At 50.1% G+C, this 24,825-nt stretch overlaps 1 protein-coding gene across 11 annotated transcripts in view; it reads right to left on the minus strand.

Moving 5' to 3' along the window:
- SHMT1 (serine hydroxymethyltransferase 1) overlaps positions 1–24,825 on the minus strand; it is a 60,664-nt gene that overhangs the window by 7,570 nt on the left and 28,269 nt on the right. For 4 of the 11 annotated variants that reach the window (XM_033847149.2, XM_033847141.2, XM_073797066.1 and 1 more), the window contains exons 1-5: positions 13,820–13,976; positions 7,582–7,696; positions 6,294–6,439; positions 1,620–1,735; positions 1,201–1,361 (exon numbers count right to left, since the gene is read on the minus strand). In XM_033847149.2, coding sequence (XP_033703040.1) covers positions 1,201–1,361; positions 1,620–1,735; positions 6,294–6,439; positions 7,582–7,677 — 519 coding nt within the window. In that variant the 5' untranslated portion in view covers positions 7,678–7,696; positions 13,820–13,976. The other 7 variants (XM_073797064.1, XM_033847143.2, XM_033847144.2 and 4 more) reach the window with 4 other exon arrangements.

Here is a 24,825-nt window from a genome sequence, read left to right on the forward strand (position 1 = left end):
TGAAGCGGTTCCTCCTCAGTCACCTGAACTCGGTGAAGAAACTGTTGGCTTAATAAAAAATCAACAGCTGACCCACAGTAAAAAATTGGACATAATTCTAAAAAAGTTTTAAAGGAGACTGATTACCAAAAAAAAAAACAATCTGTTGCTACTCTCTCCCTCTCCCTCCACATTTTGCTTTTTAAATTTGTGGGATTTTTTAAAAAGGTTTTTTGTATCTTGAAAATTCAACAATACAACAGCTCCTGGAAGGATTCACAGGCGTTCGTCACAGGGCAGCAACAGGAAGTGGAGAGGAGAGATTCCTGCTGCGGTTCCTGTCTGTCCGTGTGGGGCGACTGCTGGGAGGTGACGGTCCCGGTCCCGCAGAGAGGGCAGGGGCTGGGGAGGGGCCTAGCAGGGAGGCAGCCCGGCGGGCAGAGGAGGGAAGCCGCTGGCTGGATTTTTCAAAGAGCAAAGTTAGCTCAGCGAGCGTAATGCTGCGCGGCTGCCGTGGCTCGGTGGGTGGCGGGGCACGTGGAAATGACCAGGAATGGCCATTCGACAAGAAACACCGGAGACGGGTCCAGACCCAAGGAAGCAGCACCCTGTGCACCACAAGCCACGATGCAGGTTACCTGCTTTCCACCCCACTCTGGTCGTCCCTGTTGATCAGCCGCCACGCCTCCGCGAGCCCACCAACCGTACATGCGGTTTTTGACCACACTGTTTATGATGACAAGGGCTGGTCCCATGCCGGGCACAGGCGGGTACTGGGTGCAGCTGGCTGAAGTCAGGTCTGGCAGGGGCGGGGGTGTAGACACAGGCTACTCTCACCATGCCAGGCGTGGGTGGCCTCACAGCCCCGGCTCTAGCCCCCCACCTGCAGGGACTCGGCCGGCGTGGAGGGCTGTGTGCTGGGGCCAACCCTGGGGGGTCTGGCTGTCACCCCCCCCCCGGTTCTGGACCAGCCAGCACCCCGACTGCGGCTGAAAGCCGTGGTCAGTCGCCTCCCCGCCCGTCTCCCTGCACCTCAGCTCAGCCCCTAGCGCTCCATCCCCTGCGAGCCCTGAGTGCCCGAGGGTCCCCAGGGCAGGGAAAGGACAGTGACAGGGGTACTCCCTGAGGTGCCTGGGAATGAAGCTCTGTATTCCCATGGGCGCGCCCAGCACTGGAGGCTTTGAGAACAGGCTGTGGAGCTGCGGAGAGACGCACTTGTACCTTGTAGGCCATAGATTCGAAAAAGATGGACGTAGCAGAGATCTTCTTCTTGTTGGTCATGAACCCATGGGTCAGGTGGCCCCCGTCGGGCAGGTCCAGGCCCATGATGCGGCCGTGGGGCTCCACCAGGGCTGTGTACACCGCGAAGTTTGCGGGGGAGCCTGGAGCGGGCAGACCAGGGAGGTGCGATTACTCCTGCCCACAAGGCCGTCGACCAGGGTGGCCAGAACAGGCCTGGCCGCGATGCACTCCTCTGGCCCCAGGTGCCCCTGGTGGGGACATTCAGAGACGGGGGCTGCCCGGGAGGCGCTCGTGTAGCTAGCAGCCGAGGGCGACAGGGGAACACCCCAAGCCCAGCGGGATCCCCGGGAGGCTGGCAGGAAGGGGTCTGCCCAGGCCTGTCTGGACGTGATGATTACCTGAGTAGGGTTGGACATTGACTCCCCAGCCCTGGGGGTCCAGGCCATAGACCTGCAGCGCTCGCTTCTGACAGAGGACCTCCAGCTCATCGATGAATTCCGTCCCGCCGTAGTACCTGCAGGGAAGGCAGGGGACGTGGGCCCACGCAGCCCACCTCTGCACTGAGGACGGAGGAGCAAGGGTGAGAACGCGCACCCTGAACCCACGCGACAGCTTCCGCCAGCGCCCAGGGGACTGTGTCTGGCCATCTGTGAGGAGGGGCGGACAGACCTTAGGGACACTGTCACGGCTGTGTGATCACCTATGTAAGGTGCCCACAGGAGTCAATTCACAGGGGTGGGGTGGGGAACAGTGGTTGCATTCTAATAAAATTTTACTTTTGGTTGAGTAATTCCATATCAAAATTTATCATGCATTTGTATTTTTTATTATTTGTATACTAATACTTGTAATAACTCATCCAGAAGAAATTTTTAACACTTAGGCCTTGTGGTCACAAACAGCTTTAAAAATTTTAAACTAAATGTATATACGTTTTTTGAGTATAGTGAAAACCACATAACATAAAATTTGCCATCTTATTAACCATTTTTAAGCATTCAGTTCAGTAGTGTTACATTGATAAGTACGTTCACATTGTTGTGTAACAGATCTCCAGAACATTTTCATCTTGCAAAACTGAAACTCTGTATCCACTGAACAACAGCTCCCCACCCGCTTCCTGCCCCTCGAAACCACAGTTCTACTTTGTTCTGACAATTCCAGGAACTTCATCTATGTGGAATCATACAGTATTTGTCTTTTTGTGACTGGTTTATTTCATTGAGCATAATGTCCTCAAGGTTTATCCATGTTGGAACAAGTGTCCGGATTTCCTTCTTTTTTGAGGCTGAAGGACATTCCAGTGTATGGATGGACCACAGTTTGTGTATCCACTCATCCAACAGTGGACACTTGGGTTGCTTCCACCTTTCGGTTCTTGTGACTAATACTGCAATGAACATGGGTGTACAAATATCTATTTGAAGTCCTGCTTTCAACCCTATTGGCTAAACACCCAGGAGTGGGATTGCTGGATCATATGATAGTTCTATTTTTAGTTTTTTTTAGAAACCTCCACACTGTTTTCCATAGTGGCGGCACCGTTTCACATTCCCACCAACAGAGCACGAGGCTTCCAGTTTCTCCACATCCTCGCCAACAACTGTCATTTTATTTTTTTGATAGTAGCCCTCCTAGGGGGTGTGAGGTGGTATCTCACCGTGGTTTTGATTGGCATTTCCCCGATGGTTAGTGATGCTGAACGTCTTGGCGTGTGCCTGTTGGCCAGAGTTACTGTTTCATGGGTACAGAGCTTTGCTTCCACAAGATGAAAAAGTTCTGGAGATGGATGGTCACCATATCAAGAGTGTACTTAATGTCACTGAAGTTTTCACTTAAAAATGGTAACTTTTACGGTATGCGTATTTTACCACACTAAAGAGGGGGAATGTGAGGTCTGTACTCAGAACACTTCAGACACCAAACGTGTGGGCTTTTTCCTCACACCGACCAGCTCTGACAACCCTGTTGCCCTACAGTTCAGTTCTGACCTAGCTGCCCCGAGTTAGCGCCAGACCTACAGGACCTGCAAGGTTCGGGCCCCCCCATTCCGTGTGATGAGCCTGGGGTTCCTGTAACACCCCCTTAGGTCCAGCAATTGCTAGAAGGACTCACAGAACACAGGGCGGCACTTTACTTACTGTTCCCGGTTAATTATAAAGGACACAACTGGGGCTTCCCTGGTGGCACAGTGGTTAAGAATCCACCTGCCAACGCAGGGGACACGGGTTCAAGCCCTGGTCCGGGAAGATCCCACATGCCGCGGAGCAACTAAGCCCGTGCGCCACAACTACTGAGCCTGTGCTCTAGAGCCCACGGGCCGCAACTACTGAGCCCGTGAGCCACAACTACTGAAGCCCGTGCGCCTAGAACCCGTGCTCCTCAACAAGAGAAGCCACCACAATGATAAGCCCGTGCACCACAGCAAAGAGTAGCCCCCGCTAGCCGGAACTAGAGAAAGCCCGCGTGCAGCAACGAAGACCCAATGCAGCCAAAAATAAATAAATAAAATAAACTTTAAAAATAAAGGATGCAACTCAGGACAAATGAAGAGATGCATGGGCAGGGTATGGGGAAGGGGCTTGGAGCTTCCACGCTCCCCCCCCAGGCGCCACCCTCCCAGCACCTTGATGTGTCCGCCAGGCAGGACGGTCCCCAAGCCTCGCTGCTCAGGTTACTATGAGGCCTGACCGGTGAGATCGGCTGCCACGACTGACTGGGTCTCCAGCTCTCCAGTCAGGCCACCAGCGCCCATCCCGAAGCGCTCGAGGGGCCACCAAGTGTCACCCCCTTAACACACACTAGGTTCGGTGGGAAGGGCTCATCGTGAGTAACAAAAGCTGCTCAAGGGATTTGGGAGCTGTGTCAGGAATGGGACAAAGCCCCGATACCCTTCTACCATACTCTTGGGGTCCACAGAATTGAACACTTTACCTGGGGGGACTGAACGGCACGCATATTACATCTCAATAAAACTGTGATAGAAAATAAAAACCAGAACTTTGTTTTTCCACTTGTATCAGGCAGCCGTTAATGCTAGATCAATATTGTTTTCAAATATTAACTCTGAACACTAATAATGTTCCAAAAGGTTAACTGACGTTACTAACAAAACATGAAAATGGTTAATAATCACCTCTTAAAAGAGTATTTTACCATGAATAAATGAGTTAATTATCTACACACCTATTTGAGTTTTTAACGACAGTCTTATTTGGTTCAGGGAAGGAACTGAAAACCACAGAACTAGTCTTACAGCTGAAAGGGGCTTCCCGGACTGATCTGGAGGGTCCCTTCTGCCTCATACTCCCTGCTCTGTGACCCAAAGGGCCTGGTCTCCCACAGCTTGCGGGAGAGCAGCCCACGCCAGGGACAGAGCTGTGGACGGGCAGGATGTCAGGCTGCACCACTTTCCAGGGGAGCAAAGACAGGACGGGATCTGAGTCACTGCAAGTCTCCCACAGAGGCAGCTGGGAGCTGTGGCAGGAGCCACGTGGCAACAGGGCCCATCAGACTGGAGCAGCCTCCTTCACGTATTCCCCAATTCCTTATCTGAAAAGGGGTGAGCATGCTTACTTTGTGGTCGGGCTGTGGATACCTAAAAATGAGGGTGTGTGACCATGCTTCACGCTGCTAAAATGCGAGAAAATGAGGCTCGGGGGTGAAGAAAGTCAGCGAGTGCTCAGGGAGCGGCAACGCGGCCCCGGCTGCTGTCCCGCCCCACCCCCACTTTCCCCTCCATCCCCCCCCCCGCCCCACACACTCCCATCTGCCCGCACACCCCATTCTGTTCTGGGCTAGGGATTCGGTTTTGGCCTGGGATCCAAGCCATGGTCGACTTGACCCTCCAGAGAGCGGATGCCCCTCACTCAGGTCGCCATGGGAACAAGGCTGGGGTGGGGGTACTGCTGTGGCCACGGCGCCCTCAGCCCCAGCAGGAAGCAGCAAGGCTTCTGTACCACACCTCTCTGCAGAGGCACCGAAGCATCTTCTACAAGGTCAGCTGGAAATGCCAGAACCCCCGGGGCAGCCTGGGGTTTGGAGCGTGTGTGGTTTTCCAACATCAACGGCCAATTCTTGGACACCAACTAGGTGTCCAGTGATTCCACTCGGTTCCGACACTGACCACCCAGAGTCAGCACGGACCCACGGGCTGAGGGCTCAGGCCCACAAGTCTACCCCCAACTTCAGACGTCAGGAGAAAGTCCCCGGTCACCAGGCCACCCGCACTGCTGCCCAAGGTGGCTACAAATTCTGGGGTGCTCACAACCCCCTCAGGTTCAATAATTCACTGGAACAACTCGGGACTCAGGAAAGTGCTTTACTTATGATCACTGGTCTATCATGAAGGACTCACCTTGGGAACAGCTTAATGAAGGAGACGCGTGGGACAAGGTAAGGGAGGTGTGTGACCCACAACCACTGCCCTCTGGCTGCCCCACCCTGCCCCTCCCAGGGGGTTGGGCATCGGGGGCCAAAAGTGCTGACCCTCTAATCAGTGTAGCATGGCATCTCCACTCCAAGGTGACCCTCCCTTTTCCGTGTCCTTTGGGACACAAGTGTACAAATTTGCAAAAACCCCGTGTTAATTCTGGAATCACCATCTTTGCCTCACCATGACGGTAATGAAAACCAGAAATGAATACGACTTCTTGTGGTTCTCAGGGTGAAGGAGTTGACGGAAATCACTCGGTAGGTAAACCCAGCACTTAAAATGCTGAAACGCTTTCTAGGATGAGAGGTTGTTTTCACTTCGGGGTCCCCTTCCTGCTTCGGAGGCGATTCCCCACACAACCTTCCACTAAGCACTGACATTCCTCGGGAGATTCAGCTACGGCCGGCAGCTGCTCCTTCGGGAGTGGCTGGTATTCCAGAAAGGCCCCAGGGGGACGGTCCAATGGACCCTGACTATCCTGCCCTGACAGCATCGGTGCTGCCACCCTCTGGGAATTGTAAGAGAGGAAACAGAAGGCCCCGCTGTTGAGAACCTGGCTGTCTTCTGAAATTTCCCCAGTTTTAGACTCCATCCTGATTCACTGCCTCGGAGGCAGGCCTGGATGACACTCACGTACCTTTGGCCCGGGTACCCCTCGGAGTACTTGTTGTTTAGGCAAGAACCCAGGGCCTCCAGAACAGCCCGGCTGGCAAAGTTCTCGGAGGCGATCAGCTCCAGGCCGACCCTCTGCCGGTTACTCTCCTTCTTAATGATGTTGTAAACCTGACGAGAAGAAAACAGGTGCTGAACACTGGGACGTTTCAGTTGAACGTTTCGCTCTGATCAAAGCTATAACCCAGTAAACAGAAGAGACACTATTACACACTCATACTTTGCCCTCAGAAGCCGAGCATAACCGGACTAAGGTGATTCCCACAGCACCTAAGGAACAGAGGAAATCTTCCTCAAAGCTTTTAGCACCTGGGAAGGAATTAACAGAAAATGAATTAAGGAAAACAAAACGACGGAAGAGAAGATGATCCTTAAAACACATATCCCCAGAATTTTAAATTCTATACCATCTTCTTATTTTCATCCCTACAGTTCACCAAGTTTTCCCCTCCTGAACCTTGCTCCCCTTCCTTAAAATAAAAGATGTTTAGATAAATCCAGAGAGACAGAAAATAGACCAGTGGTTGCCTCGGGCTGGGAATTTGGGGGGTGGATGGGGTGACTGCTAATGGGTTTGAGGTTTCTTTTTGGAGGGATTAAAATGTTCTAAAAGTGATCGTGAGTACTCTAAAAACCACTGAATTGTGTACTTTAAATGGGTGACTTGTATGGTAAGTGCATTCACTCCTCTCACGCATAAAGCTGTTATAAAAATACGTAAATAAAAGATGCTTCTAGAAATACTCCTCTGGGGCTTCCCTGGTGGCGCAGTGGTTGAGAGTCCACCTGCCGATGCAGGGGACATGGGTTCGTGCCCCGGTCCGGGAAGATCCCACATGCCGCGGAGCGGCTGGGCCCGTGAGCCATGGCCGCTGAGCCTGCGCGTCCGGAGCCTGTGCTCCGCAACGGGAGAGGCCACGACAGTGAGAGGCCCGCGTACCGCAAAAAACAAATAAATAAATAAATAAGAAATACTCCTCTGAATGTAAGGAAAAATGTAAGGTCAAATCTCAATGACCGACCGGTCCCCCTTTCCTCGGGAGCAGCCAGCACAGTGCTCTGCACTTCGCAAAAACTCAAATATCTAAATTTACCCTCAAAGGACTTATAGCCACTTTGCAGCCACTGCCTATAAATCCGCCCTCTTACCTGAACCACAAGGCTGTCCCGAGCACGGTTTATTTCTAGTGAGAACTAGAGGTCTGAACAAGGGCCTCCAACATCAGAACACCCGATAGGACCCGCAGCCTCACCTCCACGTCGCTATCTTTCAGGGGCTGCGCCAGCATCTTTTCATGCGAGGACCACAAGTTGGCATCCGCGGGGGCTCCGTTGACGGGAGTCGCCATCGTGCTGGTTCAGAGTCGCCTAAAAATGGGAAAACTTCCAACATTAAACTCAGTCACAGCTTGGGGCTTCCCCGGTGGCGCAGTGGTTAAGAATCCACCTGCCAATGCAGGGAACACGGGTTCGAGCCCTGGTCCGGGAAGATCCCACATGCCGCGGAGCAACTAAGCCCGTGCACCACAAGTACTGAGCCCGCGCGCCACAACTACTGAAGCCTGCGTGCCTAGAGCCCGTGCTCCGCAACGAGAAGCCACTGCAATGAGAAGCCCGTGCACGGCAACAAAGAGTAGCCCCTGCTCGCCGCAACTAGAGAAAGCTTGTACGCAGCAACGAAGACCCAATGCAGCCAAAAATAAATAATTAAAAAACCCTCAGTCACAGCTCAGTACCACCTGTCAGTTCCTGAGTCGCCAAAGTACTGACACACGTGTTAGCCTTGCCCCCAGAACCACCTGGAGACCTCGAGGACTCTGCTGCAGAACCACCACGAGGGCTCCCTGCTGGTTCATCAGGAGACCCACCCTCCTTGCCTCGAGGCCAAACCAGCCTCACGGAGCCAGACATCCCCTCTTCACCGCTGAACTTATCCTAGTTGTGGCTTAGCTCTAAGCCAGCTTCCTTGAAGGCAAGGACTGAGGGTTACTTTTTAAAAAATCTCCCACAGTACCAGGCACAGCCATACAGGAGTAATATTTGCCAAGTGAGCAAGTGAATTGCTGGCTTATTATTCCTTCCATTTTTCAAGTACTGAAAATGAGACTCAGGAAAGTATCTTAGCCAAGGGCTGCAGAGCCCGCTGGCCATGGAGGACAGACTCAAACCCCAGCTCACACTCCACACACCCAGAGTCCCGCCGCCGGGGCTGCAGGTAAAGCGCGCGCTGGCTGGAACCCAGGCCTCCCGTAAGGACCACGGTCAGAGGCACACGCCTGGATTCGGCATCACTGCAGTACAGCCAGCTGGACAGGCGTGTGTCTTAACATACGTTCCCACAAAGAACGAGCATGTGAGCTCAGTGGTATTTCTGCTCAAGTGAGAGCTTAAATATTTACAGGAACTGCCCTCCTTTAATCAGTAGTTGGCAGCTTTTCAGTGCTCTCCATGAATTAGGTAAGTTTTCATTTCAAATTCTTTCCCTCAACAATTACTTGATGGAGGCCTGCAGCAGCCATGGCATTGGCATTGGGAACACAGTGGGAACCAAACGGGCCGAACCTTCGTGGCGCTTACCGGGGGAGGCGAGCAGGAAACAGAGCAAGCGCACTAAATGCAGGTGGATAACTGAGCCACAAGGACTAGAGCTGGGGCGGGCTCAGTCTGGACAGTGGCTGTTGGAGGAGAGGACACCAGACGGAGCACTGGGTGTGTATACATAATATATATAATATATATAATATATATATAGGTCTCTGCTCCTAACCCCCCCGCGATTCCCTGGGTGATGGGAGTATCTTTTGTCCTGATGAGGTGACTCCAGGTGGGCTCCTGGATGGGCACTGGCCACCAGAAAGACCAGGGAAGCTTGGAATTTGCAGCACCCGCACGGACGGCCCCAACTCCTCCAGAGAGGGGAGGGGGCTGGAAATGGGGTTAATGATCCATCAGGCCTCCAGGAAGAAGCCCCCATAACATCCCAGTAGCACAGGGTTCGGGGAGCGAACCAGGTGGGTGAACATTCCACACCGAGTGGGTGATGCACCCCAACTCCACGAAGACCCTCCCCAGCCCTGCCCCGTGCCTCTCTCTCTCCATCTGGCTGCTCATCTGTGTCTTTTATCACATCCTTTAATAAACCGGCGAACGTAAGTGTCTCTCTGAGTTCTGTGAGCTGCTCTAGCAAACGCTCCAGTCCAGGGGGGCCCTGAGAGCCTCGGATTTGTAGGCAAGCCTGACAGAAGCTGTGGGTCACCTGGGGACCCAGTACTCGCAACGGCACCTGAAGTGGGCCGGGGGAGGCTGTCTGCTGGGACAGAACACTTGACCTGTGTGGTCTGTGCTAACTCTGGTTAGTGTCAGAACTGAGTTCAATTTTAAGACACCAGCTGGTGTGGCAGGAGTGCTGGGTAAGGAACTGTCTGGTGTCAGAAGTGCTGTGACTGGTAGTGGGGAGAGTAAAGGGGAGACACAGCAGAAAGAGCACAGTTTTTCCTACACAAGTACAGACAGTATAATTTGCTAGACAAATATACCCAGTAAATAAATAGGCTAATAGTTCCCCAGTCACAGGGGTCCTCCTCCATCTCTGGGAGAGCTACTGAAAAGACACCATCAGTAAACTTTAACCAGGAAATGCCTAACTGGGACTTTTGAAGCAGCCGTTATTTTACCACGAGCACAGCGTAATTAGAAATACGGCCACTCCCACAAACCCAACAGTGAGTGCTGGGACTTAAATGCCACGAATGCTTCAGCAGCAGAGGCAGCACAGGCCACCGTGCCAGGGCCTCATCCACACTGTGCCAGAAGTGGAGAGACGTGGGTGCTCTGGGCGTCCTGCCCACGGCTCCTCCTAACTCAAGCCCGGATTCCCACATGCCCTCAGCAGGTGGCAAACCCACAGAAAAAGCACAAGAGACAAAACAGGCCCTCTGGTCCTAGAATCTCAGAGAAAAGCTTCTTGTAAATACCGACTACTCAAGGTTAAAGAGGATTCAAAGGTGGCAAGCAACACAGAGCAGGTATTTCTCAACCACCAAGTAACTGAAGTCCGTTTGGAGCCCCCTCTCCCCGCCCTCCCCCCAGGACAGTCAGATCTACAACCGTCCCTGAGAGGCACTCAGACCAGCTCTGCTCAGGAAGAAACTGCTCTCTGCTCTCCAGCTGTGGTCTCGCTCGTCTCACTCAGTGTCACCACCTGTGGCCCTCTGCCCTCTCTGCAATCCCTTCTCTTACCCAAGTTGCAAACTCGGAGTCCCAGTTCCTTCTCGACCTTGGGGAGGGCTCTCTGTGTGGCCGGCGCCCCCTCCTAGGCGGGCAGTGCCCCCCTGCTCTCACTGAAACCCCGTGGGGGAGTTTTCCACCGTGTATCCTGTTCCCACTCAGGTCAAGTCATCCCCCAAATGGAGTGCTCAGTCCACACCCAACTTGAGTTCTAATTAAGCTTTTTTTTTAAACCACGAAGAAGCCTGAATTCTTTATTCAAACAATAACTTCAAGGTTTTTTGACTTGTTTCAATTAAATCAATAATATCTATTACAGATATAATCTATTATATCCTGGGGCATTCTAAACTACAGTAAGAAAAGCAAAGATCCTGAATGTGACGGTTAGTTCATGTGCCAGCCTGTCAGGGCTGAGGGACACCCAGATAGCTGGCAAACAAGTGAGACAAAGATCCTGAGACTGTGCTTTTTTAGATCAGAGGGAAGATCATTTGTAACTGATACTATATTTAGGGAAGACATACTTACCATCTATTCTTCGAGTCTGGAGGTTGGCTGGAAAACAGTACACCTTGAACTTCTCTCATCTTTTTTGAACTGTGATGTAAGTGCACAGTTCAGTGGCATTAAAGACACTCACACTGTCGTGCAGCCATCCCCACCATCGTCTCCAGGACGCTTCCATCTTCCCAAACAGAAACTCTGTCCCCATTAAACATACTCTGTTCCCTTCTCCTCCAGCCTGGGGTTAAAAACTATTCTAGGGCTTCCCTGGCGGCGCAGTGGTTGAGAGTCCGCCTGCCGATGCAGGGGACGCGGGTTCATGCGCCGGTCCGGGAAGATCCCACATGCCGCGGAGCGGCTGGGCCAATGAGCCATGGCTGCTGAGCCTGTGCGTCTGGAGCCTGTGCTCCGCAACGGGAGAGGCCACAACGGTGAGAGGCCCGCGTACCGCAAAAAAAAAAAAAAAAAAACACACAAAAAAAACTATTCTAGTTTCTATCTCTATGAATTTGACTATTTCAGGTATGTCATGTAAATGAAATCACAGAATATTTCTCCTTTGTGTTTGGCTTATTTCACATAGCATAATGTCATCAGAGTTCACGCATGTTGGAGCATGTGTCAGAATTTCCTTCCTTTTAAAGGCTGGGTAATAGTCCATTGTATGGATAGACTATGTTTTGTTTATCCATCCATCCATTGCTGATACCTGGGCTGCTCCCACCTCTTGGCTATCGTGAGTAACACTGCTATGAACACAGGTGTACAAATATCAAGTCCCTGATTTCAATCCTTTTGGGTATAGGCCCAGAAGTGAAATTGCTGGATCATATAGTAATTCTATGTTTAATTCAAAATAAGCTTTTGGTATTTAGGAGCTTTACTTCACTATTATTAGCCTACAATGGATTCATTCATTCCTTCAACAAATATTTATTGAGTGACTGCTATATCCCAGGCACTGAGCTAGGCGCTAAGAATACTAGGGTCAGCAAGACAGAGGCCCTGCTTTTATGAAAAGCAGGCTCTAAAAAAGTAAACAAGAAATACGCGGGATAACTTCAGGGGGTGATGACTGTTATGAGGGCAATAAACGGGTGGTGGGCTTCTGCAGACAGGCCGTGGCAGGTGCCTGAGCTAAGATCTGAACGGCGGAAAGGAGCCAAGCTTATGAGATGGGGGGAAGAGCCATCACCAAGAGCAAAGGCCCTACGATGGGAAGAGGTTTCACTTGCTGAGGGGCAGAAATCAGGACCAAAACAGAGACACAGGAGATGAGATCTGAGGGCCCAAAGGCCAGAGCTGGGATGGGAGAACAGATTCTCACCTTGACAGTACATAGCTGACAAGTTATTTCCCAGTGCACCTGTTTGAGAAATAACTGTCTGAAACTAACAACTAGAGAAACCCAATTGGAGAAGATCCAGGTTCCTTATGGAAGAGCAGGTGGACATCTCACGGGCTGGACCCCTCCCATTCTCCACTTCCCAACGGTGAAGACCACACCCCCACACCGCACACCCAGGGGAGCTGTGCTGAACTCACTGCAGAGGCAGCCTGTGGGGTTCAAGCCCCGCCCCCACTTCCTAATGTGCAGCCCCAGGTGCTGACACCTGTTTGTCGGTCCCCTCATATATGACTCAGGGACGACAGTTCTGAGTTAATTGGGAGTTAAATGAGGTACCAGACACAGAGCACTCAGACAGGGCCAGGCAGAGTAACTACTCAAAAATCAGCAGCTACTATTGTTATGAAAGACACCTGGGGATCTTAGAGCCATGTTACTACCACTCAGTAACCCCAGCTGAGCACCCCAGGAAACCACATCTCACTGCAGCGGTTACTGTTACACTGTTGGTGCTTCCACTGGAGAAATGTCACTCACCTCTGGCATGATCCTCACCTCAACCCCAGGGATAAACAGTCCAAGTACGTGAATTTACTTGCCAAGGTTACCAGCCTCTCCATGCCCCCAGATCTTCCCTGGGCCTTTGTCACACAAGTGGTACCAGCCAGGAGTCTCCTGAGGGAACTACCATCTGTCCGTGTTCCCTACTTTATAAAGGAGGAAACAGACTCAGAAGCTAAGTGGCTTATAATAGTGAGAGTCAGAATCAACTCTTTTCCGTGACACTGCACTAAATAAAAGCACAATCGCCCACGTCCACTGCATGTTCCTTCAAGTAAAAAAATTATGAGTCCATAAGAACCTGAACTGGTGTTTCCAGTCCGCCAACTCTGCCCGACTGAAGCGCATGTTTGTGCCAGCCTAAGCTGACCAAGGGTCGCTTAACTTCCTGGACCTCGACGTGCAGGGCCCCGGGCCAAGAACCCCACAGGGCAGCGCTTCTCTCCTAGGCCGGGATGAGGCATGGGGAAGACAGGCGCAGGCCCGCCCTGCAGGGCGACCGCACGTGCAGCGGCACCGCGCGGGCTACGCCACTGTTCAGGCTGCAGGGCGGCTCTCAGGCCCGCCGCCCTCTCCGAGCCTCCCCTTCCCTGCCTGCGAAATGGGCTACAGAACAGCACTCTGCTGCAGCCCCGCCGTGAGGATACTGTGGCGAGGTGACGCGCTGCACTGAAACCTAAAGTGCTCCACGAGCAACGCGGCCGCCAGCACGGGCAGCGAGCCTTCGCAGCTGCGGCCGAGGCCACCGCTCCCCCCCACCCCCCGGCACGGGTCTCGACCCGGGGCCGCGCGCGCGCACTGCCGCCGGGTCCCTCACCCCAGGCACCAGCAAGGCGCTCCGCACTCACCCGACCCCGCTTCTCGGAGCCACGGTTAAGTGCAGCCTGGGACACCGTGCCACTCGGTGCGGCCGGCTACACCGAAGTCCGGATCCGCAATCCGGCGCCCCCCGCCACGTGATCCGCGCGTTAGGCAGGCACCAGAACCTGGCGCGCAACGCCCCGGCCCGGCCCCGCCCCAGGAGCGCCCAATCAGAGCGCGCATCCCGGCGAGCCCCGCCCCAGAGGCGTCCAGTCAGAGCGCGAAACTGGGCGAGCCCCGCCCCCGGAGGCGCCCGCGCTATTGGCTGCAGCGGGCTGGGCCCCGCCCAGCACGGTGGCGAGGTGCCCCTGCTCACCTGGGCCAGGGGACACGGTGTCATCCGCCCGGGCTGCGGGCCAGGGGCCGGGGATTTCCGAGAAGACGGAGGATTAGAGGTGGATTCTGTTGCTATACTTAACTTTTGCATTGTCCTACTTACAGGTTAGCACAGTGGTCATTTAAATAGGACAAACGTGGGTTCCAACTCCGACACTATTATTCTGCACATACAGAATCCTAGACCAGTCACTTCACTTATTGAGTTTCATACTTCTCATCTTTGAATTGGAGATAATTATATCTGCCTGGCAGGGCTGTTGGGAGGACTCATAGACATATCTAAAACACTTGACATTGTGCCTGACACACAGTAAGGGCTCAATAATATAAACCATTGTTAAGAATTAAAAAACCGAGGGGCTGCACCATATAGGGAAAGAGCTGACAAAAGTTCTCTCCCCGACAGAAGCCTGACTTTTGGACTTTCCTGTTTGTCTCTGTGTTATCGGATTTAATTAAGCAAGAATCCTGCTAAATCAGTTTAGACAGAACCCTACTCCCCACCCACCCACCCCCCACCCCATTCTCCATATCTGATTGGATCCTCATCCTCTACGATCCTCGGTGATGTCTGAGCACCCAGGCCTGGTCGGTTTAGCCAGAAACATCAAGTTTCTGACATCACATCAGAAACTTGATGTGATGTCAGAAACCCTGACCCCCCCGCCCCCCCGATGTTTCCTCTTAGTAATTTTCCATCCACCAACCTCACCATGTTCCTTGGCTATAAATTTCCACTGCTCCTGCTGTGTTCAGAGTTGAGCCCAATCTCTATCCCCAACTGCAAGATTCCGTGGCAGTGGTCCCTACACCTACTGAAATATCCCCGCCCCCTTGAATAAAATCTGCCTTACTGTGTCATTGAATATTTTTTTCTTTAGTAGCTCCTGATCTTTCAGTTCTCAACGTAACTACAACACTTTACCTCTTACAATGTCAAGCAATTTCCAAAATGTTGCAACAAATGTCACCGATGTCACAGTGAATGGATTCAAAGCTGATTCGGAAAAGTCCAGGGAAAGACAATGAGAGAGTAGGGATCCGTAACAATTCAGAGAGGAAGCACTGTTATTTCCAGGAGTCATGCACTGCAATGCATATAAAGTTAATCCTTGAACAACTTGGGGATTGGGGGCCCCAATGCCTGCAAAGTCAAAAATCCACTTACAACTTCAAGATCAGCCCTCTGTGTCCGTGGTTCCACATCCAAGGATTCAACCAACGATGCATCGTGTAGTACTGTAGTTAGTATTTATATATAAAAAAAAAAAACTCTCATACCAGTCGACCCGCACAGTTCAAACTCATCCTCCTCAAGGATCAACTGTAGTGAGAATGATTTTGTCAAATGCTTTTTTGCCTAGTGACTCCCTTCCTTCCCCTAGTTCCCCTGCCCTCCACCCCCCCCACTTCCCCCATGGATTTTTGGAATTTAGAGCATCAAGCAGGAAGTAGATTGTAAAGATAAATACAAATTTAAAATAAAAGGCTTAATTTCCTCAGTTTAAATAAGAGATTTCCCTCCCCTCCATTTTCTTTGAGCATTTACTTTAGAAAACTTGTAAGTGCTTTCTCTTCTTTGAAACAAAGCAGGACCCTGCAGGACCTTCCAGGGGACAGACACCCCCCCCCACCCCGTGTCCCCTGCTTCTTGTTTGTAGAAAGGCTTTAGCCTCCTAAGCTTTCCCAAGTTCCAAAAAGCAAATTTAATCAGAGAAGTGAGAAAATGCAGAAACAAAGGAAAGCAGTCAAGCAAGATAAAATAATAATAGTTTACCCATAAACAAATTAAGAACCTTTAGTTCCTCCTCAAGGGCTACAGATAACATCCTGAGCCATATCCTTGAGCTGTTTTGCAGAAACTAAAACCCCCACCAGGTGGAAGGAGTTAGCTGCATGCTGCCCACCAGCACATAGACCCCAGACCGGTGAAAGCCAAAAAATTGATAATTGAGACTCCCAAAACACTACCCTGTTACCTCACCACCAACCAATCAGAAGAATGGTCACGAGCTGATCACACACCCTTGAACCCTCACCCCTAATATTGTCTCTAAAAACCCTCCTGAAAACCATTGGGGAGTTTGGGTCTTTTGAGCATGAGCTGCCATTCTCTTTACTTGGCCCTGTGGTAAATGCTGTACTTTATTTCACCACAAACCTGTGTCAGTAGGTTGGCTTTGCTGTGCATCAGGTGAGCAGATGCAAGTTCAGTTTGGTAACATCTCTTTGAAATGTATATAAATTCTTTTGAAGACTAGATAGGTCTTTTGTCAAATTTATGACCCAGGAATGTCGTTCTCAAGAACCTGGGAGCCATCTCTTTGAAACGGAAATGTGAAGGATCCAGCACAGCTATTTCCAAGTGACTGTGGGTGGGTAGGAGCCTCCTTCTAAGTTGCAAAACTACCTCCCGTCATAAAGATAGAAGTTTGTTGTTCCTCCTGAAACAGGAATGAAGGAACAGAGCAAAACCATCAAAAGAATGACACAGCCTTTGAGGATACAATAAAAACTGGTTAGAACCAATCAGGCCCAAGATAGTAGAAGATTCAACTTCCAGTAGACCTTGAGCTTCATTATACGCTCACTGTAATGCATTAGCATCTAAATGACACACCACAGGCACCAAGACAGTTCGAAGGCTGACCATAAAAGAACAAAAAGTGGGCCGTGGCCCAATTCCTGGAAATCCCTGCCCCGTATCCAAAATAATTGGGATAATCCTCGCACTTGTTAGCCTATGAAATTACCCAGCCCGGAGAAACTAAAACTCCACACCCCAGCGCTGCTCTCACCTTCTGAAAGGGACTGCATTCTGCCTGAGGAATGTGTGCATATCTCTCTAAACAAACTCACTTCTACTTTACTATGGCTCGCCCTTAAATTCTCTCCTGTGTGAAGCCAAGGACCCTCACTTGCGGGTCTGTCCCGTCCCAGGAACTCGCGCGAGACCTGAGACGTGACTATTCTCTCACTCCCCCATTCTCCTGCAGCACCTTTTGTGGCGGCCACGAAAGGGACATCGAAGGGCATAGTGTTGATCCGCCTACTGAGCTATGGCTCCCCTCTGCGGAGGGTGGCCGGGACTTGTCCCGAGCCCTGAAAGTTCAAGTAGCCCTTAGGTGGCGGCTGACGCTGCCTGCGAGATTGGGCAGAGACCAGCTCTCTGGCCCTGAAGGAGCCTGCCGGGCCCAGGGCTTTTCTCCCCTCAATCTCCCTCATTCTCCCTATCACTCTGTCTCTTTGGACCCAAGATGATCCACAGGGACCACCACTCGGACTTCCAAATTAAGACCGTGGCAAGCCATCGGCAACTTGATTGGGTGAGTTTCCCGTCCGCGGCTCCTCAAGCCCGATTCCGCCCCCTTACTCGGTCTTAGTCTCAGCCTGGTTCTGGAATGCCAGAACTGCATCAGGGGGCCCAAATGGGGCACTACAGGAGCCTCCAGCTAGATTGTGGCTCGGCCCTCCCTGGGTGCCGCTCAGGGCGCACGGCCTCACTGCACCCCTGGTCACACATGGCGGTCTCAGACTTTATCAACCCCTGAGCAGAGGTAGTGGTGGAGCTCCTTTCTCAATGGACCTACGAATCTCTGGCCTGGGAAGTGTCCTGGCTGTACACCTTCCCTCCTGTCCCAGATTTCTCTTACATCCTCCTTTTCTCATCCCCTCCTGATTTCTTAGACTGTCTACAGGTCCTGGAGCCTCCCTGCCAGCTCTGCCAGCAGATGGGGTGTTACCTCTGTTTTACTTCTGTGAAGAGGTGCCCCTCCTCAACAGCACAAAGACATATCCTGAGGGGAGCTTTTGCCTTGTATTGTTATCACTACAGCTCCAGCCCTACCCTTCAGCTCTATTTGTTTCTTTTTCTTTCTCAGAAAGATTTCAGGTGCCCACAGGGACCTCACTGTTGTCTTTGCCAAACAGACCCTTTCTCAAGGCCTGACAGCCACAAGCCCAGTTTCCCCTGCTTAATTAAACATCTCTTCTGCCGTGATCCCCTACCCTGGAGCTGGGAGCCATCATGGATCAAGCCAATTACACTATCTCCTACACTGCCAGCAGGATTTATCTCTGTGACACTCCCTTGAGGAGCTCCACCCACTAGAGTCTCTGGCAGCACACTCTCTTCTTACATTTTGGGATATCAGGGACAACAACAAAGGCACAGTTATTGGCTGCAGCCCTAGCCCCTGCACCACCTCAGGGTTACCCTCCCTTGAGAAAGTCCATGGCAAGGACAGAATCCAGGAAGTCTGGACCAGAGCCATGGCCCTGCCAAGAAGAGATCTGTTTGAAGTGCAGCCAGGAAGACGAATGTCACCCATGAGGAAGACAGCCAGCAGTACCCTGTCCAAAATGTAAACACAAGGACCACTGGAAGTGGGACTGCCCTCAGTCCCAAAGGCGACTCAGGGCTCCCACACCAATGATGGCTGACAGGACCAAAGACTGATGGGGCCTGGGACCCTCCATGGCTCCCAAAGGACTCCTGGTCACGTCTCCAGAGGAGCTTCAGGCAGCCCTTGATGTGGCCAGTACGAGAGTTATTTTCTTGTTAGATACGGGGGCTGCCCACTCTGTGCTGACCGATTTCCCTGGACCCTTGTACAATCCTGTATGATAACAGGGGTTGATGGATGGCCCAAACCAAGTGATTCAGTACACGCCCCCCCCGCCCCCCGCCAGCTGCTTGCTAGGAAATTTTACCCTTGCACATCAGTTTCTGCTCATGTCTGAGTGCCCCATCCCCTGCTGTGAAGGGACTTGCTCACTAAGTTCCAGACAGTACTCCAAACTTGGAGACCCTCACAGAGAAGGCACCCAGCCGTGCGAACCTGCCTCAGTCTCAAGCCAGAGGAGGTCTCCATTCCACCCCATATTGTATCTCAAGAGAACCTCACTGTCTGGGACACTGAGGTCCTGGCAAAGCTACTAATGTGCCCCCAGTTCATATCTCGTTAAAACCCAATGCTGATTACCCGTGGAAGAGACAGGGTCCCTTGAGGCCCAAGGCTCAACAGGTATCCAACTTTTAATAACCAAGTTCTTAAAATATGGGCTGTTACGACCCTGCTGATCTCTGTGTAATACCCCCATTCTGCCCATCAGAAACAGAGTGGAGAATACAGGTTTGTTCAAGCCCTGAGGGCAGTTAATGAGGCAGTGGTTCCAGTTCACCCTCACCCGATAGTCCTTAATCCATACACCATATTGAGCCAAGTCCCAGAGACTGCAAACTGGTTCGCAGTGCTAGACCTAAAGGATGCTTTCTCTAGCATCCCCCTGCACCCACACTCCCAATACCTCTTTGCCTTTGAGTGGACAAATCCAGACAGCCACATAGTGCCACAAATGCCTCCACTCTGTAGCATTCGAGTAGAGGGTAACCATGGGGTAAGTGGAATGGACTAAAAATAGTCAGGCTACCTTCAGAAATGGGACCACTTGAGGCCGTAGGCCAGCCTCTTCAGATCAAAGGCCGAACTGAGGGCCATAATTAGAAAATTTCTTAAACCCAGGGTGGATGCTCAAAAGTGTTTGCAAATAGATTTAACAAAATGGGAGGTCACCGATCTGACCAAACTGACCATAGCTGATAGGAATTTGGGGGGGGGAGGGCCTTCTCCCCTAAGGTAAATGAGGGAAAGTGAAACATTCCAACCTAGGTGTCAAGTCTTTTGGTGTCATTGAGGTGGCCACCAAATTCTTTGAGAGAAAACACAAAAAGCTGTCCTTAATTTACACGTCTAGTCTTTACAGGACCAGAGGTGTGGCCCCAAATAATCCGAAACCTACAAATCCTTTTACCACTCCCCAAACCTCCCCTACTTATCTTAAGAGGCTTGTAAGTGTTGAGGGAAAAAATTTTTTCTGGCCTTAAGGGAACAAAATCATCCTAGGAGGAACATGCGTTTCTCTTCATGCCTTTGAGATGCAAATGTTCTACCTGATCTTCTCCAGGAACCCTTATCTCTGCCTTCTTTTTAAAATGCAAATTTCAGGAAAGGGGGTAGGTAATTTGGAGCTTGACAGTCAAGGACAAATAGAAGTCTAAGTGCCTTTCATAAATATTAGTTAAAAGGGATCCATCTAGACAGGTGACCTTGGCTTGTTCCATCTACCAGAAACCAGATTTTAATTCTACCTCTTTTGCAACTGATGGATTTTACGTTGTTCTACCTGATACATGGCTAAAGCTTTGGAATGGCAGCTATGAGGTCTCTGTTTGTTTGCATGTTTGTATGTATCTTACCAAAATTAATCTGTAAAAGAGCTCTATTTAAATGGCTTTAAGGGGGCTTCCATGGTGGTCCAGTGGTAAAGAATCCGCCTTCCAATGCAGGGGACAAGGTTTGATCCCTGATCCCTGGTCCGGGAAGTAAGATCCCACATGCCACGGGGCAACTAATCCTGTGCGCCATAACTACTGAGCCCACATGCCACAAGTAGAGAAGAGAAAACCTGCATGCCACAACTAGCAATGTGCCCAGGCGCTGCAGCAAAGAGCCCGCGTACCACAACGAAAGATTCCACGCGCCGCAACTAAGACCCAACACAGCCAAAAAATATAAATAAATAAATATATTTTTAAAGTGGCTTAAAGGAAATTAAGCGCTTATATAAATACTCAGAAATATAAAAGAAACTGGCCAGAATGAATTTCAGAATGAAACTGGGAAATACTCAATACTGAATCTATATCTGGTATTGAAGCTGCTTAAGCTTGTTGGTTTAATACAGATGTGTCTTTACAATGTGAAGTATACTCTTTCTGCTGTACCTAGGCTTACTAGAGGTCAAATAAGACCTTATGCCTGTTGGAAATTTGCCAACAAGGAAAGTAACTCAATGTGAAGAAACTTCTAAGGAACTTGCTTTTTTTTTTTTTTTTTTTGCCACACTGCATGGGATGCAGGATCCTAGTTCCCCAACCAGGGATCAAACCCATGCCCCCTGCAGTGAAAGCCCGGAGTCTTTTTTTATTTATTTAATTTATTTATTTTTGGCTGCGTTAGGTCTTCATTGTTGCACACAGGCTTTCTCTAGTTGTGGCGAGCAGGAGCTACTCTTCGTTGTGGTGCACAGGCTTCTCATTGCAGTGGCTTCTCTTGTTGCAGAGCACACGTGGACTTCAGTAGTGTGGCATGCGGGCTCAGTAGTTGTGGCGCATGAGCTTAGTTGCTCCGCGGCATGTGGGATCTTCACTGACCAGGGGTCGAACCCATGTCCCCTGCATTGGCAGGTGAATTCTTTTTTTTTTTTTTTTTTTCGGTACACGGGCCTCTCACTGTTGTGGCCTCTCCCGTTGCGGAGCATAGGCTCCGGACGTGCAGGCTCAACGGCCATGGCTCACGGGCCCAGCCGCTCTGCGGCATGTAGGATCCTCCCAGACCGGGGCACGAACCCGTGTTCCCTGCATCAGCAGGCAGACTCTCAACCACTGCGCCACCAGGGAAGCCCAGCAGGTGAATTCTTAACCACTGGACCACCAGGGAACTCCCAAGAAACTTTTAAGGAAAGTAAATGTAAATGAGATAAGAGTTTTTAGGTAAACTCTATAGGAATAATTATGTTTTGGGAATGTCTAATATGGTCTCTCCAGATTTTGGTAACTTGAAACTAAACCAAGTTAAATGAAGAGAACTCACTGACTATCTGGGTCATTTCAAATAGGATAGAATACTAGAACATTAATTGCTGGGCAGGTCTAAGTCTACCTATGCTTGCCTTCTTAGAAGAGGAAAACTGAAGCATAAGTTTCCCAATCAGGAGAAGCTGGTATGAGAAACAGATCACAATTACTTGCTTCTTGATTTTCACTGGAGATTAAGCTTTTTAAGGGTTAAAATTATAATATATGTAATTAAAGCTATTAAAATAATAAGGGGGGACTTCCCTGGTGGTCCAATGGTTAAGAATCTGCCTTCCAATGCAGGGGATGCGGGTTCAACCCCTAGTCAGGGAACTAGGATCCCACTTGCCGTGGGACAACTAAGCCTACATGCTCTAGAGCCCATGCGCCACAACTAGAGAGAAGCCCACATGTGCCGCAGTGAAGAGCCTGTGTGCCACAACAAAAGATCCCGCAGACCGCAACAAAGATCCCGTGTGCCACAACTAAGACCCAATGCAGCCAAGTAAATAAATAAATATTTTAAAAAATAACAAGAAGGGAAACATTTCATTATTCCAGGAAAGTAAGATGTGTGCTTTCAGTAAAAGAAGGTGTGAGGAAATGCATTTTGTTAAAGAGAAAAAGGTTAGTTTTGTCCTAGAGCTGGTTGTTTCTGAATGGAAAAGAAAATATGGGACAAAATAGTATGGATACAAAAAGTTGTAGAAGGCTCATGGAAAAGGAACCCTGAGAAAAGCTTTTGTACATGGTCAGGATTGGCTAAGATTGGATTAAATTTAATTAGGTAAATGGATTTTGTTATTAAGAGTAGGCTAGTACAAGACCGGAGCTTAGTTCTCTCTCTGTTAAGAGAACAAAGTTTTCTTGGAATCCTGTTTTAGATGACAGATTGTATGAGGTTCTTTGCATTTAAGGGATCTGTATTTGCTTTTGAAATATTCTGTCATTTTGGTTAAGTGAATAAGTGTTGTTTCACAGTGACCTGTGATCCTATTTGACAAAGTGCTTTGAAAGCTTTTTGATATTTTTGACAAACTTCCCAAATATGAAACTCCAACTGAAGTTCATTGACCTTCAACTAACTTTGGGTGGATTCTTTACCACTGGACCACCAGGGAAGTCCCTCTGGTTATTACCTTAAAATGTTGTGTGTAACAGCAGTAATCGAGTTTCTTTGTCTATCACCTTGTAATCAAGCGTTTAACTGTGGCTTTTTGAGTCTTTTGTCATCTGTAGATAGTTATTGTTGTACTCTGATGCTGTTGCAAAAGTGCTTCATCAAGAAGATTTGTAGGAAGGCTATGGAGCAGTTACAACAGTTCCACATCAAGATGATGACTATGCCAGGATTCCAGCCCTTGCTGCCCTCTGACTCAAAACAAGGAGCTGTCCTGCCCCTGGGACCCGTGGATCAGGCATCCAGAGATATTTATTCCCTGACAGGCAGGGTCAACGCCCCTACTCAGCCCTGAAACAAGCTACGGAAGACGGACCGTCACCCCTCTTCTTCCGACAAGAATATGGGAGTGAAATCTCTGAGAGAGGAATGAGACAGGAGGGAAGGGGGCAGGGTGCAACCATTAAAAGAATGACACAGCCTTTGAGGATACAACAAAAACTGGTTAGAACCAATTAAGCCCAAGATGGTGGAAGATTCAACTTCCACTAGACTTTGAGCCCCATTATATGCTCACTGTAATGCATTAGCATCTAAATGACACACATACAGGCACCATGACAGTTCCGAGGCTGACCATAAAAGGCCCAAAAGTGGGCAATGATGGTCCAACTCCTGGAAATTCCTGACCCTTCCCCCAAATAGTTGGAATAATCCTCCCACTTGCTAGCCTATGAAGTTACTCAGCCCATAAAAACTAACAACGCTGGGACTTCCCTGGTGGTACAGTGGTTAAGAATTCACCTGCCAATGCAGGGGACATGGGTTCGAGCCCTGGTCTAGGAAGATCCCACATGCTGCAAAGCAACTAAGCCCACGCACCACAACTACTGAGCCTGCGCTCTAGAGCCCACAAGCCACAACTACTGAGCCGACTGGCCACAACTACTGAAGCCTGTGCACCTAGAGCCCATGCTCCACAACAAGAGAAGCCATGACAATGAGAAGCCCACGTACCGCAACGAAGAGTAGCTGCCTCTCGCTGCAACTAGAGAAAGCCCATGCGTAGCAACAAAGACCCAACACAGCCAAAAATAAAATTAAATAAATAAAACTAACAACCCCATACCCTGGGGCTGCCCTCACCTTCTTTCACTTTACTATGGCTCACCCTTGAATTCTTTCCTGCCAAAGACCCTCACTTGGAGGCACAGTTAATCTCCCCAGTTACCAGGTAAAATTAGGATGAATGATATGTGATAGATGGTACAGTTGAATCCTTTACTAGAGGGCTAGTTATTGTTTAGCTCAAGAACACACGTGCAATGGAGAGTGCGCTTGGCTGTGTAAGGAGTGGATTCCTTTCTGTCTTTGCAAACTCTTAACAGGTGGTCTGTGATGCTTATCACGTTCTAGTTTAATGCTTATTCCATAGTAAAAGAGTTTTCTTTTTCTAGTGCCTTTGTGGAGATGTCTGGGCTGGGGGAAGGTTTTGGTTTTAGTTCTATTTTGCCAAGTTATATCATTAGCTTCACTTAGAGATGAGGAAATTGAGAGTAAGACAACCCACAATCACATGGCTAGTGTGATAGAGACGGGATGCAAAGTGAGGTCGGTCTCTGGAGCTTGGCTGGGTCCACAGTGCTGTGTGGCAAGTGCTGCAGCCATCCTGGAACCTGGCATGACACGTAGTAGGTGCAGAAGAAATACATCTGAATGTTTGAGACTGGAGTGCAGCGCGTGCGGATCTCAAACAACAAATGTGGATGTACAAGAAACGCAGCTGTGTTTTTCTTCGATACTGCCTTACGTTTAAGTCTCACCTTGCCGAATGTTTGGAGCTGGTGCTCTCTTCCACTATTCCTGCTGCGGCATTGAAGTTCAAGGGTTACGTG

The sequence above is a fragment of the Tursiops truncatus genome, chromosome 20, assembly GCF_011762595.2.
Source record: "Tursiops truncatus isolate mTurTru1 chromosome 20, mTurTru1.mat.Y, whole genome shotgun sequence".
Classification (NCBI taxonomy): Eukaryota; Metazoa; Chordata; class Mammalia; order Artiodactyla; family Delphinidae; genus Tursiops; species Tursiops truncatus.